We start from the raw sequence: 18,633 nt of genomic DNA on the forward strand, positions 1-18,633 counted from the left end.
GGTTAAGTTCGCGCGCTCCGCTGCAGGTGGCCCAGTGTTTCGTTGGTTCGAATCCTGGGCGCGGACATGGCACTGCTCATCGGACCACGCAGAGGCGGCGTCCCACATGCCACAACTAGAAGGACCCACAACGAAGAATATACAACTATGTACTGGAGGGCTTTGGGGAGAAAAGGGAAAAAAATAAAATCTTTAAAAAAAAAAAAAAAAAGCCCAAATGCAATGTGAGTGAGTGAGTGAATATCAGAGTGTGTGTGTGAGTGAGTGTGTGTGTTTTTGGTTAGTGAAATATTATTGTAGCGTTTTATTAGCGTAAAAGAGAAGTTTGTGTTCTTTATAGTATATTAAGTACACAATATGATAGTATAACATTTTTTATTATTATTATGATGTTGTTCCCTCTTTCAAAGATCCTTTACCTTTGTTAAGAGGGAGACAAGATTTTAAGGTATTAACATTAGAAAATTAATATAAGACAATATAATCAACTGTGAAAATAGGTGACTGCAGAGCTTTGGGAAGGGGAGAGGTGGGTGGGGCTAGTTAATAATGAACACTTTATAGAGATGGTAATTTGGGGTCCTGGTCTAGTTCCCAAGAACTTACATATTTAGCAAAGTGGAGAAATTCTACATCCACACTCAGGGCCCATGGGGCGTGGACATTCTTTTAACTGCTTAGCTTCCTTAAAAATTGTCATTGTATCAGTGGTTAGTAGTATCTCCATGAATGCTTTCCTTTTATGACTTTTGCAACTTTTAGCCGTTTCATATGTTAAAACTAGTATCACTCATTTTGGCATGAGGGGATGAAATTTAACTTTTCCTCCCACCTATTCTAAGGTACCATTACGGATTTCAGCAACTTCTCTTCTTCCTTTGAATTGGAAATGTACCTTCAAAACCATTGTTCCTGTTCGAGGAATAGTTTTTCAGGACTCATTTAGAATATGGAAGGCTTTCATCTCAATCAACCTTTACCCAAATATTACAAAGATATTAAAATCGCCCTTAAAATTGTGACTGTTTTCAAAGTAAGAAATCTCATGGAATATTGTCCCTCATTTGGGAATTCAGCATGGACACCACATGGGCAGCTGACTTATGGGTAGGTGGCAGTTGTTAGATTTACCTAGCAGGTAAGCTAAAGGATTGATGAGCTGAGCCACAGTGTATCTGAAGTCTGAGATGTGCTGGTGTTTTGAGGGGTAAATAAAGCATTCAGTCAATTGATCACAGACTGCTATTAAATTGAACCATTCGTTCCAGTTGTCTTGTAGGTTAAATTTCATTCTGCCATGAATTTAGATTTTATTTGATGAGTTTCTGTAATAACTGGTTTTTAGAGAGAGGGAAGAATATTGGGATAAGATCTGGGAACTTTGTTCCCAGAATTTGGTTTCTGGATGGCAGTGCAATAATTTGGGGGTGAAATATTCCCCAAAAGAGTTTATCCAGGATCTGAAACATTGTCTTGAAGATGGCTAACAACTAATATGTAGCAATCTGAAATTAACTTAATCTTTTTGGTTAAATTAATATTAGTGTAGTCTGTCTTCTGCAGACCTAAACCTTTTTAAAAGAAAATTAAAACCATTAAAGTTCCGTTTCTGTTTCTGGGAGTCTTTTGAACAAACGCACCATTGCTCGTTTCGTGTGTGGAAGCTTCATAGCTCTGGAGGCAGAGGTATTGGGGAGATAACTGAGCAGTTGAAGCACGCCCTTGATTCTTCATTGCGAGGGCCTGGTCACTCAGTGTGATTTTCATGACTTGTACCTTTTCTGGATATATAAAGACTATGCTTCATAGTCATAAAAAAGTTATTTTCATCTTACTCTACCGCAATTAGTGCTAAAAGCCATTTATTGTAAAAGCAAAAATCCTACCGAATAGAAATGTTACGAGAATAGAAGTCTTGTGCGTTTTATCTTCATCCTGCATCATCCATTTTAATTAGAGAAGAGAGTGGTGAACACTGTGACAAGAGTCTGGAATTAAAATCATTAATTGATGTCAAGCTGAAGAGAGACTGTTAGCATGAATTTAGTGACAGCAGGAAAGAAATTAACCTTATTACTTTATTTAGTATATTACATTATTTTGTGTATTATTTTCTATGCAGGTTCAAGGCAATTTCATTATCATAATGGAAAAGACTTTTTTTTAACAGAGAAGAAAGGTGTGAATATTTATGTTTGAACATACAAATTAAAATGATAAATTCTTTACCAACTTTTTAAAAAGTCTTAATAAAAAGTTTTAACTGTTGTTTCTATTTTTTTTTGTACATTTCAAGGCTAGGGAAATAGTGCTTGATAATATTGCCCATCAATGTCAGTAGGTACAGCTGTCTGTGATCATTTAAACCTCAGGATAGTTCTCTTGTTTATAACTAGGAAGGACTTTTGAAATGCTTAAAGCAATAGACATGTATTTCTTTTGCTAGGTTTTGGGCTAATCTGTTACTTCTGTCATTGCTGAGGTTTGGCTTGAGACAAATGGGATGGAAAATGCTAAACAACAACCTGACTGTTCAGACAAACGAATGACTCTTACATCTTAGAGACAATTTGTGACCTCAGGGTCACAATAAAAGAATAGAGGGGGGTGTCCTTTTATAGCATTGACCATCTGGAATCATTAAGGGCTCAACTGAAAGATATTCACTATCTTTTTTTTAAGTTTCCGTAAGAAACTATGCTATTTTTATTAGGACACCAAAAATATTTCCTCTCCTAAGCCAAATATTTCTTTTCTGAAATAAGTTTCTCCACAAAGAATGAAAATATAGAACATGTAAATATAACCTTTTGGTTCTGTTGCAAAGTGCCTTTTCTCACTTTATATAAATAAGACACTCAAGTATAAAAATTTATAGTAAAGAAAATCATTTGTGTCTTGTTTATTTGATTGTGAATTGTCACTAAAATTCGCAAAGACCACAGAGCATTCCCAGCTTTTAAAATCTAATTTATGGCCATTTGTACAGCAAGCTTCATTGTCATTACTTTCTAGAATGAACTTTAAAATGCACATTGGTTCAGCTGGTAACCAGATTCTTTAGGCTTTTGCGGCACTAGTCCCACCTTTGTCAGCCACAGGTATGCTGTTGCTTTATTCTAAGGTTTTCGTCATGGTTTGAGCCGCCAGAGTGGAAAGAGGGGTGCAAATAGCTTTCATAACTTGGGGGATAAATTTATCTGTGATGACAAGATAAAGAATAAAAGTATAATTTCTTATGTTTTTGAAGCTTAGAAAAAAATCAGCGTTTTTAGACGGTACTATAGATGTGACTGTAGTGTTGGTTGGATTCAATGATTAGTGGCATTTAGTAATAATATACAAATTTGGATAGAAGAAAGCGATTGAGAACTTATGAATAGTACCTCATGCTGCTGAGCATTTCTCCTGAGCAATTGATTTGTTAGAAATTGATCCCTAGTGAATATTAGTTTCTGTGTGATTTGGAATAAAAGAACATTCAAATCCAAGACTCATCAATAATATAATAAAATTGATGTGCAAGAAGTTTGGGGAGATTATTTAGGTTTAGATTCATGCCTCCCTTGAGAAGAGAATGTTTGTACTTTCTTTTTTTCTTTTTTTTTGCTGAGGAAGATTCACCCTGAGCTAACTTCCCTGCCAGTCTTCCTCTATTTTGTATGTGGGTTGTCACCACAGCATGGCCACCAATGAGTGATGTAGGTCTGTGCCCAAGAACTGAACCCAGGCGCCGAAGTGGAGCATGCCAAACTTAACCACTAGGCCACATGGCTGGCCCCTGTATTTTCTTTTTCTGATGACTTCCTTCTTTATTGGGGCTGCACTTCCCAACATAATTAGGCTGGATTATTTTCACTTTTAATGAATTGAGGTTTGAATACCATAGGGTTCACTCATTTGTAGACCAATCTAAGTCACTCCCTTTGATTTCAGGAGACTCTCCAAATTCAGAACTTTTGGCTTTATTTCTATTGTAGCCCTCCAAATTTCTTCAGGTTCCCAAACCTCAAGACTTATGTGAATGCGCAGTCACCCTGGATATTACCTGTGATTAGATGATTGTCTCATGATAACCGAATATGTTAGCAAAGTGGGTTGTCAGATAAGTTATCATAATTGAGCCTCAAATTAATATCCCATTGAGTTGAAGAAAGAAGTTAATTTCCCTTTCTCTGTACTTTTTCTGGCTGAATACAGAGTCAAAAAGACAGTATGGTGCAAAGAATGAAATTTTCTCAGCTTGTATGAACTTTTCATTGTGGATATTCAGTATTTAGTGGTAATCAGCCTTTATAATGTCATTCTTGACTGTCGTAATTTCTCCTAAATAAATCAGCAGACTATAATAAAAAATTATTATAAATTTAGCCAAATATGACATTAGAATTTTAGTTGTGATGTCTCTTATGAGTAGTCTGTCTGTGGGACTTATATTTATTAGAATCTAAGACTCTCCTGATAAAAATTTCTTACTTTCCAATGTTCTTGGGAGGTTTTAGGAATATGTGAAGCACTTTTGGTTGCCTCAATGGCTGGAGACACTGCTTGATGATATGTGGCTGGAACCAGTTGTGCGAGAAGTCCTATACAACAATAAACTCACCCACCACGTCACCTGGGCCCAAGGGGAGCTGGGCCCCTGCCTTAGCTCTGCTGTCGGGGCCCGATCCCGGGCCTCAGGAACCCTCTGCCATCTCTGGCTGCCAGCCCCTACCCTCGCCTTGCAGATATCCTCCATCCAGGCCATGCACTTGAGCTGTGCTGTGGCCTCCCCCTCTCCTCCCTGTGTATCCGTCTCCTTGCCAGGACTTCAGTGGAGGGGCCATCATGTGGCTTTCATGTTATTAACTATTTTTGTTAAGGGTTGGTTTATATAAGGAATAAAGCCTTTTGATTGAATTAAAAAAAAATTCTCGAGTGTAACTAGACCTCTGTTGAGAAACACTGATCTGGGTGAATTTAAGTACTTCTATTTTATAGCTGGGAAATAAGGGAAACTGGAGAAATGCGATGTGGTAGGTCCAAAATTTGGAAAACAAGACTGGCATGGTGGTGATTAGCTAGATGTAAGCAAAATAAAGCAAATTTAGCTTACAATGCTATGTGACAATTTTCTGGCTTAAAAAAGAACCAACTTTTTATTTTGAGATAATTTTAGACTTACAGGAAGTTGCAAAGATGGTACAGAGAGGTCTTGTGTATCCTTCATCCGATTTCCCCTAACAGTTACAACTTCCGTGACTATAATATAATACGAAAATAAGGAAATTGACGTTGGTACCATGTGTGTCTATAGTTCTCTGTCATCTTATCACATGTGCAGACTCCTGTAACCACCACTCCAGTCAAAAACCAGAACTCTTCCATCACAGACGTCTTGCTCATGCTAGTTCTCTATAATCACACCCACCCCTCTGCTCCCACCATAGCTAATCTCCAGCAATTGCTAATCTGTTTACCACGTCTATAATTTGTCTTTTTGAGAATGTTGTATAAATGAAATCTTACAGTCAGAGGGCTTTGTACCAAGTAGCTTGATAAAATCTTAGGAAATATTTAAGCATATCTTCAGAAAAAGTGGTTAAGATTTGTTTCTTGTTATGAAGCAGTCGAGTTTTATTTCAGAATTTGGTTGGACACGTGCCTTCTTGTCCTTAATCTCAGGATTTGCCAGTCCTGGGTTATCACGTAAAATCAAAGTATCATTAAACTGAGAACTTTTTTTGCCATTAATAAAGAATTATGATGTAGAATCATGTTTAAGCTTCCTAGTATGTTGAATGTGTATGGTATATTTATAATGAGTAAGATATATACATTATGCACCCACACAAAAATGTATACATATATAGTATGTGCGTGTGTGTGTGTGTGTGTGTGTAACTTTTTAAAAGATCACTCTCTCCCTGAAAAAAAGTCATGAGTAAAACTACCTGTTCCTGGTGAACTTTTAAAGCTAGTTAATAAGTGACAATTTAACTTAAGATGTAAATTATGACCATAGCTTATTGTCATGAACAAGAGCTATCTCAAATGATTACTTTTGAGCTTCCATGACATTATCTTGACAATCTAAAATGAATATAGCATCATTTATACCATCGATGATCTTATAGCTGCATGAAATAAAATGTATTTATTTTATAACATATTTTGATGAATGTTTCTATATGCAGTTCTTAGAAAAGGCATGGTTTCTCTTGTGTCAACTTTGCTCTGATTTTACAGGATTCAAGCCAAAACTCGAGAATTTAGAGAGCGACAAGCTCGAGAGCGTGACTATGCTGAAATCCAAGATTTTCATCGAACATTTGGCTGTGATGATGAGCTGGTGTACGGGGGAATTTCTTCCTATGAAGGTTCCATGGCTCTCAGCGCCAGACCGCAGAGCCCAAGAGAAGGACATATGATGGATGCTTTGTATGCCCAAGTGAAGAAGCCGCGGAATTCCAAACCTTCACCTGCAGACGGGTAGGCTCCAGGAGCAATCAGGGTATTGCTTCCAAATCAACTTTTGTATAGTTTTTGACAAGGGAGTAGATTGCTCATCAGATCTCAAACCAGAACTGCCTTTTATTAATGGCTGTTAAAAAGCCGTTGTGTCTAAAAGTATTGAGTTTACACAAATCGAATCCTAATGGAAGGAGCGGCAGAGGTTTTGATAGCTTTTCTAATTATTCCAACGTATTTCATCTTGTTCTTAAAATGGTTTCAGACTGGAGAACTAACCTTTAGTTTATAACTCAAATAAAAAGCAAACTTGAAATTATGGCTCTTCTACTTAAGCCATATTTCCTTTTATTGCTGGGAGAGCCTCTAGTTGTGGTGATTAAATAGATGAGGAATGACATGATTTATCCCAATTGTGATTTATTTAGAGGGCCACTTTTTTTTGCTGACGTGATTTTATATGATGAAAGAATTAGCGAACGAGATGTACAGTATAGCTGGTCTTCAGATGGCTTGTTAGTAGCCACAGACCACAGGTCTGATTGTGTTTATCAGTATGGCACACAGGACTGCAATGTTGACTCCATGTTAATGGCTACATATTTCTTGCAGATTTTAACTGACTATATGGCTATATATATATTTTTTGCTATGTGTTTTTTAATGGCTATATATTTGTTTCAAATTTTAACCGAAACAATTTAAAAGCAGATCTTTTTCCACCCCTCTATTTATATATTCAGACACCATATAAAGTTTAGTTCATGAAGAAAATAATACTCGTTTCTTTTTATTTGAAACATATGCGCATTATTGTGCTAAACAATACGCTAATCCCATCACGTCCTGTAATGGTTTCTTAGAATCATTGCGTTATAGGGGAGCTAGGTTTTGAACATTAAAAATAGCAGGTTTCACTTAAAACTAGCGGTTCTCAAGCTTTAGCATGCATCTGTATCCCCTGGGGGACTTCTTAAGACACACGCTGACTGACCTTTCCAGAGCATTTTGATTCAGTGGGCCTGGGGTGGACTAACAAGCTCCAGGTCCCGTGGTGGAGCTGCTGGTCCCTGGTACTGCGCATCGAGAACTCAGTGAGACTAGAAAGGCATTGTGACTATTTCACCCATAGCACCCATGTGTGATTTGGCTGCTGCGCTTGGCAAGCAGTCCCTGTTTCAGTTATTTACTTCCAGCCATTTTTAATAGAGGTTTGCAAGTGCAACAGGTAGCCCTCAGGTAAACCCAGAAGGAAGCATTTTAAAGAGTAGCAGAAGGAGAAGCAGTTCTTAAGGTAAAACTCCAGTCAGGTTATTGTTCTGTTCTTCCTTTTTCTTTTTTTTCTTTTTTTTGGTTTTTGTCGGGTTTTTGGTTTTCTTTATTGTTTTATGAAAATCTGTTTGATGTTGACTATAATGAGTGAGTGACGTAGGTTAACATAGGAGGCTTATGGTTTATTTCAACAGCTTGGGTATGACCACCAAGCAGGTTCCTGGTGCTTATTAACCAACACAGATGTGTCAGGATTCAAAGAAGGCTATTATCAGTGACAGTGACATTTTCTTAAAAAACTTCTTGGTTTTTCTGTGCTTGTGAAAGCTGCTTATGGAAGGTCAAATAGCATTTGAAGGCAATGAATGTCCCATTGAAAGTGTTTTCTTGGGAGAAACGACAGCAGAAACACTGGTTTTGCCAGTTAGAAACTTTTGGAAGACCTAAAAGAAAGTTAGTTACCATGTTACTGATCATTGATAAAAACATTAATCATTTTTGCTACCTTCCACATCTAGTTTGAAAATCTAAAAAGTAGTGGATGTGCTTGTAGTGTTTGTTCACAGACCTCAGGCGTCCCACCTGACGTGTGGGATGAGAGTCAGAGGGCCCTCTCCAGGTCCCGAGGTCCAGAATCTGTTGCTTTAAACCCCAGTGCCCTAGAAGAGTCTAACCGTCTCCTGAAGATTTCTGCAAACTTTCAAAAGGGCTTATGTACTCAGAGCCCTGTCTGCTACTGGGCTCCAGCATCTTTGGCTGCAGTCTCTGCTCTGCACCATGCTGACCTCACACTGAAGCGCAGCCTCCTAACTAATTTCCATCCAAAACCCACTCAGCAAAACATTCCAAAGGAGACTTTCGTCATGGGGACGAGTCACACCAAGCAGTGAACTGCTCAAAATCACATGGTAGACATCGCTGTGTTCAAAAGCCCCTCTCAGCCTCACTAAAGCACAGACTGGACAGCCATCTGTGGGGGACGTTATAGTGCCCCCAAGGTGTCATTAGACTAGAGAATTTCTAAGACCTTCCAACTCAAGAGAATTATAATTTATCTTTTTTAAAAAAGGATCACAGAAACTTTTTAGTTTTTTATAATTATTATTTCTGCAGAGAATAAGATGTCCATTAAACAATGATATGACTAATCCAAACATTTGGAAATTATTGCCGTTGTAGGGTACTTCACCTACCTGTAAGTAGGGATGAATTTGGCTGGGAAGTAATGGCATCACCTCTTTTCCTGTCAGAGAGAAAGCTGTAGAAAAGTGTTTCTCAGACTTGGGTAGTCTAGAGACTGTTTTTAAAGCAAAGACAATCTCTTGATACTGCAGTATAGAATTAAATTGTTTTGATTATAATGTTACTTAAATATGTATAAAAATAAAATAGGACTAAACTCCTTCTGTTTACAGCCATTACACAACTATAAAACCAAACATCTTTACAAATTAAATACAAACAAAACAGCAAAACCATTACATTCAAATGAATGCCATTAATTTAATGTGGCCAATAATGCTTTTTTAAAATCTAAACTCTTGCACAAATCATGAATATGGTGGCGGCTGCTCCATGGCAGGTTCGTTTGTGTGTGTTTGCCTACCCCCACCAGCCAAGGGCTGACTCAGTTCATCCATTGCTTTTCTCAGGGAGAGTTCCGTAGATATCCAGTAACCTTTGACCTGTATGCCACGTGGATTCATGAAGTCCAATTTGCTTCTATTCTCATTAAACTTGAGACAGTGAAAGTAGCGTTCCTTGATGCCTTCATATTTGTAAACTTAAATTCAGACGGTGAAATAACATACTTATAAGATGATCCACAATATGCTTATATTAACTTTTAAAAAAATAATCATTCAAATGGAAAGATAAAACTTGAAGGTCCTCATAGAGTATTTCCTGTATGAAGAATATAACCAATAAAGAAGCTCCCATCAACTAGCTAAATCTCACCAAAATTTGTGATTGATGTCTGATGAACTTTACCATTCGAATTTTTGGATTCCATGGGAATATAGGCAGTCAGTTGACAATCTGAAGCGCAGCCTGCATCTGTTCTAGGATTTTTATTATTTGATAAGAAAGCAGTATCCTGAATTTTATTGCTTAATCATTTTGATTGATCTTATAGTCAGAAACGGGGATCTGATAGCCCCACATGGAAATAGCCAGGCATAGTTTATTAAATGCTGTGAATTTGATGTCAAAATGAGACACTCTTCTCACTTTCCATATATCATTTATAAAATGCTTTTTATAAGATAGCTTCATACTGTATCTAGAAATATTTCCATACCTGTTTATTTGATTGACACATGAACTATTATCTGACTGGATGCTTTGGTCACAGTGCCATTGTTACTTCTGTTTATTAATGTCCTTGGTAGCATTTTGATTTTTCATGTTGGATTGATGCTAAAGAGAAGCCGACCCTACCCTTCTGTTTCGTGTGAATAACGAGGCTTAAACTCACAAAAATATTGGTGTATATATTTTACCCTACTTTGAACCAAAGACCTCGAATAATTAGCTGTTGTAAGTGATTCATAATCCTACAGTTCTTTGCAAGAATGTGTTCTCTATTTGATTGTGGTGGCTTCAGCTGGCTAGAATACTTTAGAGACTGACACTGTGCTCTCTGGGTTCCCCATCACTCCCCACTGTGGAAGACACTGCTGGTTGCCTACCTGATACCTAGTCTCCCTTCCTTACTTAAGAGAATCCCAATTTTCCTCCGGTTGGCAATGTGCCCAGCTAAAAATTTCAATTTCCCAGGCTCCCTTGCAGTAAGAGGTGACCATGTGACATTGCTCTGACTAATGAGTCAGAAGTGGACCTAGGATGGGACTTCCTGCAAAGCTAATTTTTTCCTGATTAAAATGGAGCTGACATCTTTTGCCCTTTGCCATTTTCCCTTCTCTCTGCCTGGAACTTGAATGGGTGCTCCAAGATGGGATTCATCTAACACTCCTGAAGAGGAAGAGCGAAGCAGCCTGGGCCCTTGAGCGGGTGTCCCGGTCCTGGCGAGCCCACCGTCTACTCCTTATTACCTGCAAAACTGAGCTCCTTACTTGTTTAAGTCAGCTTCCGTTAGGTTTCTAGTTCATGGAGACGAACACCATTCTGAGCATAGTGAGTCATGCACACAAAAACCCAAAGGGAATCATCATGTTTGGATCAAGATTGTCTACATATCGGAGAACTATCTCCCGGTCAGATCGTTTCCACAATGTTTTGTGAAATTAAGCAATGGCCAGACTTCTCCAGTGCTGCTCAGTTAGCTCTTCTACCTTTCATTCTGTTAAGCCCCTCCTTAAAGATGGATTGTCAATCAAACGTCTGCTGGCGTATATCTGTCTTAACTCCGACACACCACTATCTCCTGGCAACTCCTACCTCCACCAACAATCCTGCTATGAGTAGGAGGCAGTTGAGTGAACTATAAGCATTAACTATGGGGCCACACTGCCGGGGTTTGGTTCTGGGCTCTTGTGCCATTAGCTGTGGCAACTCTATGCTTCATTTCCTTGTGAGTAAAATGGGGATAATAATGGTACTTACCGCATTCAGCGTGAGGAGGACTAACTGTCGGTACACATCCAGCACTCTGGCACTGTGCCTGGTCTGTAGTGAGCATTATTTAGGTGTTTGATGTTGCTATTGTTAGTTAGGAAGTGGCTGTTTACTCTCAGGAAAGCACAGCATCCCTACCTGGATACAGAAACAAGCAGGGAACAAAATTGAAAAGTATAAAGATAGATTTTATTCCTTATCCTTAACGTAGATATAAAAGGAGGGATGCAACTCTGCTGATAGGTTTCATTCATTACATAGCTGTTCTCCATAAATCACATCACGTCATGAACAGTGTCTCTTTAAATGAGGACTTAGTGAGTTTGGTATGAGGCGTTCCGGATTGTTTCTGCAGTATAAATACTTGGATTGAAAGTCACTTCTGGGTACCATAAAATGGCTTCTTTGAGAGTGAGTAGGGTACAGTGGGATATGAATGCGATCAATTTCTGTCTGTCTTTTGACATTTTGAAGGCTTTCATTTTGTACTTCTCATGGAAATCTTTGAAGTTCTTCATGTTCTACTTTCATGAAAGCTTGCTGATTCCAAGCTTGCAATGCTCCGTGGACATGTGGATGCTTGAACTGCTCAAACCTTGTCTGAAATTTTGACATTTCTGTTTGCATCAAGTTATCTCCTGGCTGGCCAGGAAGGCCGGCTTCAGGATCCTAAGGACCATCATAAGCCATGTTCTAGAACAGTGATTTTTCAGATTTTAGCATGTGTACAGAGCACCTGAGATGCTTCTCACAAATGCGGTTTTATTGAGCTCCCCTCATAGGTGTTCTGACTCAGTAGGTGTGGTTGGGGATGAAGAACCACATTTTCAGTGAGCACCTCAGTTGACTGTAATACAACCGGGCCATCCACCCTTTGAAAAACACTATTCTTGGGCTAATGAAAAACCAAACTGGAACTCCGACAGAACTTAATGTAGTAAGTAAGGTTTATTAACAGTGAAGCTGCGAAGTAATTTCTCATTTCCATACTGGACATAGCTTTATCTTGGCATTCATAGATGTCCATTGTTCACCTATGATTGAAGAATAATTTTATTTAAAAGGTCAGCCTGCGAGTGTGATATTCACAAACTTTATCCGCTGTTTCTTGACACTTGTCAAAAAGTCTCTTTTCATGTAAGTTATACAATTAATTTCAATGTAAAAGTTTAGTGTGTTTGAATTCTAACAAAGAAATGATGAAATGCTGGTCAATAATGTTTCTTATGTGCTTGAGGATACCATGCAATTCATATTTTTATATCCAGATACCAGAATCTCGAGTTAAAAACTTCACAGAAAGACAGCCCTAATGGACATTTGCTCACTGTCACCACGCAATCATTTGCCACCAAGAATGCATTGTCCTCAAATATAATTGAAATCAAATAGGTACCGTGCTGCTATAAATCTAAATAGCAGGAAAATAGTAGGCTAGACTCCCCCAGCTTGTTGAGGACACCTTAATGGAAGCATAAATACCATAATCAGATGCTTTTTGCATGCATTTTACCACTAAAGAGAAAATGCCGATTTTAAAAGAAAAGACCTTTGTGAACTTGTTTTTTCCCCCATTAAAATGGAATCCAGTTGTGTCAAAAGGAAGTCTGGCAGACAGAACAAAACTAATTTTCTTAGATGCAGTTATTAAATATGTGCTCTTTTAAAAATGTTTGGTCCTATAACAAAGCTGTATTTGCTATTCAAAAAGTCAAATACCACTTTATTTACTTGCATTTACTTGATATTATTTATCCCTGCTTTTCTTGAAATGTGAGAAAGTAAATTCCGAAATGTAGTAAATGTCATTGTCATGTGCGTTTGCAAATTGGTGCCATTCCTAATTAATGTGCTCTACCCTGGCCACATCTCACTGCCCTTAAGGTATTCATTTTTGACCTTGGCTAGTTCCTTCTCCATTCACCTCAGCAAATGTTCCAAACTCTGTTGTTCCCTTCAACATGGCTCTCATCTCCAAACCTACAACCCACCTACATCTGCCCCCCCCCAGCTACCTCCCTCACACAGCTTGCTGAGGATCCACTCTCCTCCTTCCCTGCCAGCTCTGTGAACACTGCCGGATCCCAGCCCCGCTCCTGCAAGAGCCTGCTCCGTCTCTCCGCCCAGCCCCTCCTTTAGGCTGCGCCTCTCTCCTGGTGCTTGCACATAGACAGTAAACATGCTAAAGTCTTTATCATGCTGTTAAAAAAAATCCTTTTTTACCCTCGAGCTATTTTCTGCCCTATTTTTCCTCTTCACTTCTAATCCAAACTTCTTGAAAAATTAATCTGGATTTGGTATAGGCTGTTGTATCTTCTTTCCCATATCTCATTCACTCCCTGTGGTAGACAGACGAATAGCCCTCCAAAGAGGTCTACACCCTACTCCCTGGAAACTGTGAATATGTCACCTCACGTGGCAAAGAGGATGTTGCAGAGCTGATTAAGGATCTTAAAATGGGGAGATTCTCCTAGATTATCCAGATGAGCCCAGTGGAATCACAGAGTCTCCATCAGTGAAAGAGGGAGGCAGGAGAGTCCAAGCCGGGGAGAGACTGGAAGATACTACACTGCTGGCTTTGAAGACGGGAAGGGGCTGTGAGTCAAGGAATGCACGTGGCTTCTAGAAGCTGGAAAAGGCAAGGAGAGATCCTGGCCTAGAGCCTGCAGAAGGAGCGCAGCCCTGCCGACACCTTGGTTTTGGCCCAGTGACACTCAGTTCAGACTTCTGACCATTCCTGTAATGGACTTCTGTTATCTTGAGGCAGTGTTTGTGGTATCGATCACAGCTGCCAGGCGATTAGCTTCCTAATGGCCTCCTAGATTCCTGGTCTGTAAACTCTTTAGTTCTTTCCATTGTGGGTCACTCTGTGGCATTCCTGAAACCCTGTCCTCTTAGTTTCTGTGGTTCTGCTGTCTCTTGCTTCCTCCTTCCTTTCTGACTATTCCTGAACTGTCTCTTTAGAGATCCCCTTCTACTTTTCCCTAATTTTGGATTCCCTAGGGAAATAGTTCTGAGCCACTGCTCTTCCCCACGTGTTCTTTTTGGTTAAAGTTTTAACCACACTGCAGCCCGGGCCATGCATAGTCTGCGCTAGCCCAGCCCTCTGCTCTAAGTCCCCCAACTCCTGGAGCTGATGCCAGCTGGGAATGCGTGCTTCTTGTGTCCCTCAGGCTCATAAGCTCAGCCTCTCCAAAACAGAATTCATCGTTTTTCATTCCAAACCCCTTCTAGTTTCCTTGGCCTCATCTCAGAGAATGCCATCACCACCCACACATCTACTCAAGCCATTGGCCTTTCTTTGGCAGCCAGCCTCTCTCCCCCAACATTAGCCCGTGACACAGGCCTACCAGTTTTACATTGTAACAAATTCCAGGTCCTCGCGCTCCTGTTATGCCGCTCCCCATGGATGCTGGCAGTAGTCGCCTAACTCTTCTCCCTGCCGCCGGCCTTATTCGCCTCAAATCCCTGTTTCACCTTACATTTTCTACCCTAAATAAAAATCTGACCATCTCAGTCGCTGTCTTAAAATTATTCTGTGGCTGTTTATTGTCTCCAAGACACAGTCTAAGTCCTCAGCATGGTGTCCCTGGGCCTCTGAGACCTCCCGTTTCAGCCTGGTCTCTAATTATATCAGATTATGTGGTCTTGGTTCACATTGTACTTTCCTAACACAGGATCCATCTAAAAGTGTAAATCCAACTACATCTATTACGTGGGTGAATTAAGTGGCTCTTTGATGTTATATGTTCTGCAAATGTTAAATTTTGGTGAGTAAAAACAAGTGATCACCATTCATTAAGCTATTCTAATATAGTTAGAGATGCAGCAATTAAATCAAAGGCGGAGGTGACATAAACAACCCAACAAATGAAATCTGGAAAGTAATGAAGCCATAAATAAGGTCATGGCTAATTTTAAAGACTTCTTGTTTAATTCTTTTTGTTGATTAACATTGCCTGAAACCACAATTTGTTTGTAGAAGTAATGTGTAATGGGGATTGTTTGTTTATATATTTATTTTAGCCTTAGAGGAAATCTAAATATTCTGCAGAAATATGAGGATAAACGAAAACTATCTTAGACCTTGGCAGTTAGCAGGCAAATAGTCCTCCAGCAGAGTGTGTTCATTTTTGTTTTAATGTCTTTCCCTTTCAGGATGCTGAACTTTTGGGTCTTCAATGATGAGCTGGCCACACTGTGGTCAGAATCTCCTGGAGCTGCTTGGTATTTCATTTGATGTTAGCTTGCTAACAGAAGCTCCAAGATCCTGGGCGGGGCATTGAGGTCTCAGACTATCCAGGTGTAGGCTGGCGTGCAGTTTGGCATGATAACTCATCTTTTTATTTCTACCCAACCGCCTGGTTCTGCTGTCCTTTAGCTAGTCCAAACCCATACGTTCAAGTACCAATCTTAGTGGTATTTAGTGGTCTTAGGTTGGTGTTATTTTTTTTCTTGCTCTTGCACAAGGATGGAATATCAATCAACTATTCATATAAATTCATGAGGATTTATGTGGAGCCCTGCTGTGAGATGCATTTTCAACTTCTTGGGAGACTTGATTGAGACCTGAATCCCAAATCCACTTTTAAATTAACTTCTCAGGTGTTCTAGAGCTTTTTCTTGGGCTCCCCAAGCCCTCAGTGTGCATAACTATTTGATTATTCTCTACTTGTTGCTTCATTCTTTCTCCTTCCATTAGTTCCCCCATTGGTTGATTTTGTGTAGCTTAAGAAGAAGCAGTGGTTGATTAAAAAAGATATTTTTTGTCTTTTCCAATCAAGGAAGTCGTTGGGAAATTCTTAGCTTCTTCCACTAAAATAGGTGTGTATATAGAAACCTGAAAATTCAAACTTTCTGTATTGTTACAGAACAGAAAATGACTAGATAATTTTTATATTCTATTGATATGTAGTAGTTATTTGAAAAATGCATTTCAAATTGTACAAAAGGGACTCAAATGTTTGTAGAATGAATGAATGAATGTATACTGGGGTATATGTACATTTCTATAAAACTCAAATATTTTTAAAACTGAATTTTCTATATCAGTTTATGCCTTTCATTATTAGTTCTACCCAATAAACTATACAGAGCTATATTGTAGAATCCTTAGGAATATAGAGTTTCAAAAATAGTTGTTCTCAAACAAAACACCTTGGGGCCAGATAAGTGTCTCCAGGGTGGTTCCTTTTGGCAAGGCGGCAGGGTGGGCGGGTGGCTCTTTCAGCTTAAATTGTTTACAAATAAATTTACTATAAATTTAAAAGTTAAACAGATATTATTGGGTAAGAAGCTAACCTTAGCCTGCATTTGTGCTTCTTTATTACCCTTGTTTTAACTGGAATTCCTGGTTACCTCCAAGAGAGGCCTGCCTGGCTCAACCCCAGAGGATGCTAATCTTCCCTGGGGTTGAACCAGACTGAGCCTGAAACCAAAGAATACAAGGCCGTTGAGCCCAGCTCGTACCAGAGGCTCAGACTATCCAAATGGGCTGCAGGTGCCACCTTCAGGAGCCTGATGGATTTCCTGAGTGTGCATGAATTTTGACTAAGCCTTTATGACTTGGAATTGATGGGTAATGTCAGTCTGAATAGAAGAAATAGTATTGTCTCAATTAGAGAATATGTTCAAAGATACTATACTTTGAAGTACTTCCAGCAGTTCAGATGAAGGGCTAACAGTGTTTCGGTTAGTAAACCTTTATTTTTTAAACTTTACTGTAGATTGTTTTTATTCTAATTTAGATAAAAATCAGATTAGTTTAAATTTTGTTTAGATGAGACTCATTTGTTGATTCCAACACCATTGGAATAGAAAATGATTATTCTAAATGCGCTTCAAATAAATCCTCCTAAAGTCTCATTACTACTATAAATTTATATAGAAACAATAGCAATTTAATAGCGAAAAGACAAATTCCTTCATAGATTTTCAAAAGTTGTTAATAGTGGTGTCTGAAATAATTGTATCATTCACCTAAGAAAAATACTGCCAGAGTTGCATGTAATTCTGTAATTTTAAAAATAAAAGTATATTGTTGTCTTCTGTGAAGGAAAATGTGATTTAAAAGAAAAGTGAGCCATTCCAGAACTCACTGATTATCACGACTTGAAAACAATTCCCTCCAAATAAATCTTCATAACAACAAAATAACAGATATCTTTTGCCTCTCTCTTCTGGTCTCTGCTTTGGTACTTAACGGGTCATTTAATGCCAGGTACAAAGTTCGAAAAGCAATAGTTGCTTAGTCGTTTGAAAGTTATATAATAACTTGGACCTGCATCAGGCACTTAGGCAGACAACTAGTAAAGTAAAATTTTAACTCTATGTTTGTTTTAAATTCTAATGCCACGTAGAATTCTTAAAGAAGGTTGGGAGAGGGGATAAGAAGGGTGCAGCTGGAACTGGGGAATGCTGGGAGACATAGGGTACTAGCTGAACAAGTTATGGACACCCAACTGCAAGGAGTACCATGAAACTACTAGTTGTTGTGAATCTGGACAGTTATAGTGATTTTCTGGCAGATGGCAGTTCGTGTCTTGAGCAATGAGGATTTTCTCTAAATTTCACAAAGTTAGCATGTGGCCTGTAGGGGAAAGGACAAGGACCTAGAAAAATGACTTAAGTTTTATATAATCATAATCCTGGGGCAGAAGAGTTTTGTTTTTGTTTTGCAAGCTGCATTAGCATAACTTAGAAAAAATCACCTGCTTTGTAACAGAAACTAAAGCTGAGGATAAATACTTATTTCAATTATTCTCTTTTTCTTTCATTTCCTTCCTTCCTTTGCTCTGTATGTTTGAGCTTTGTGAAATATTCAAGGGCTTGAATTCTTTGAACAAGCCCAAAGTTCTTGTAGTGTTCACCTTCCAGCCTCTGTGTCTGTCCTTTCACCCCGCAACCGTTATTTGGCAGCTGCTGTGTGCTGAGAAGGATGGAAGGTGGCTGGGGTACAGGAATGAGCAAGACCTAATTCACTTCTCAGGTTCCTCTCATTTGGTGTCACGTGACAGATGACACACAATATGTTGTACACAGAGCGATAAGAATTCAATAGGATGCTGAGGAGATACACTCAGCTTGGGGAAGGAGGGACTTCTAAGAGGTGGTGTACTCGAGCTGCACCCTTGATGGGTAGAGCTGTACTATATACGTGTGGATGTGTGGATGTGTATATATGTATGTATAAACTGACCTAGTTTTGACTGTCAGTGCAGTCTAGTTAAGGTACTGGATTTATACACTCCTAGTAAATATTAAATATGGTCAACACTTTACTATGTAAACTTCTTAATGGCTCCTGTCCCTAAAGGGCACTGGTAGAAC

General features: G+C 38.9%; 1 protein-coding gene across 47 annotated transcripts in view; it reads left to right on the plus strand.

Moving 5' to 3' along the window:
• Nucleotides 1–18,633, plus strand: part of PARD3 (par-3 family cell polarity regulator) — a 614,383-nt gene that overhangs the window by 462,734 nt on the left and 133,016 nt on the right. For all 47 annotated transcript variants that reach the window (XM_070601674.1, XM_070601679.1, XM_070601668.1 and 44 more), the window contains one exon: nucleotides 6,232–6,474. In XM_070601674.1, the coding sequence (XP_070457775.1) occupies nucleotides 6,232–6,474 (243 nt within the window). The remainder of the gene's footprint in view (nucleotides 1–6,231; nucleotides 6,475–18,633) is intronic.

This window comes from Equus przewalskii, chromosome 30 (assembly GCF_037783145.1).
Source record: "Equus przewalskii isolate Varuska chromosome 30, EquPr2, whole genome shotgun sequence".
Classification (NCBI taxonomy): Eukaryota; Metazoa; Chordata; class Mammalia; order Perissodactyla; family Equidae; genus Equus; species Equus przewalskii.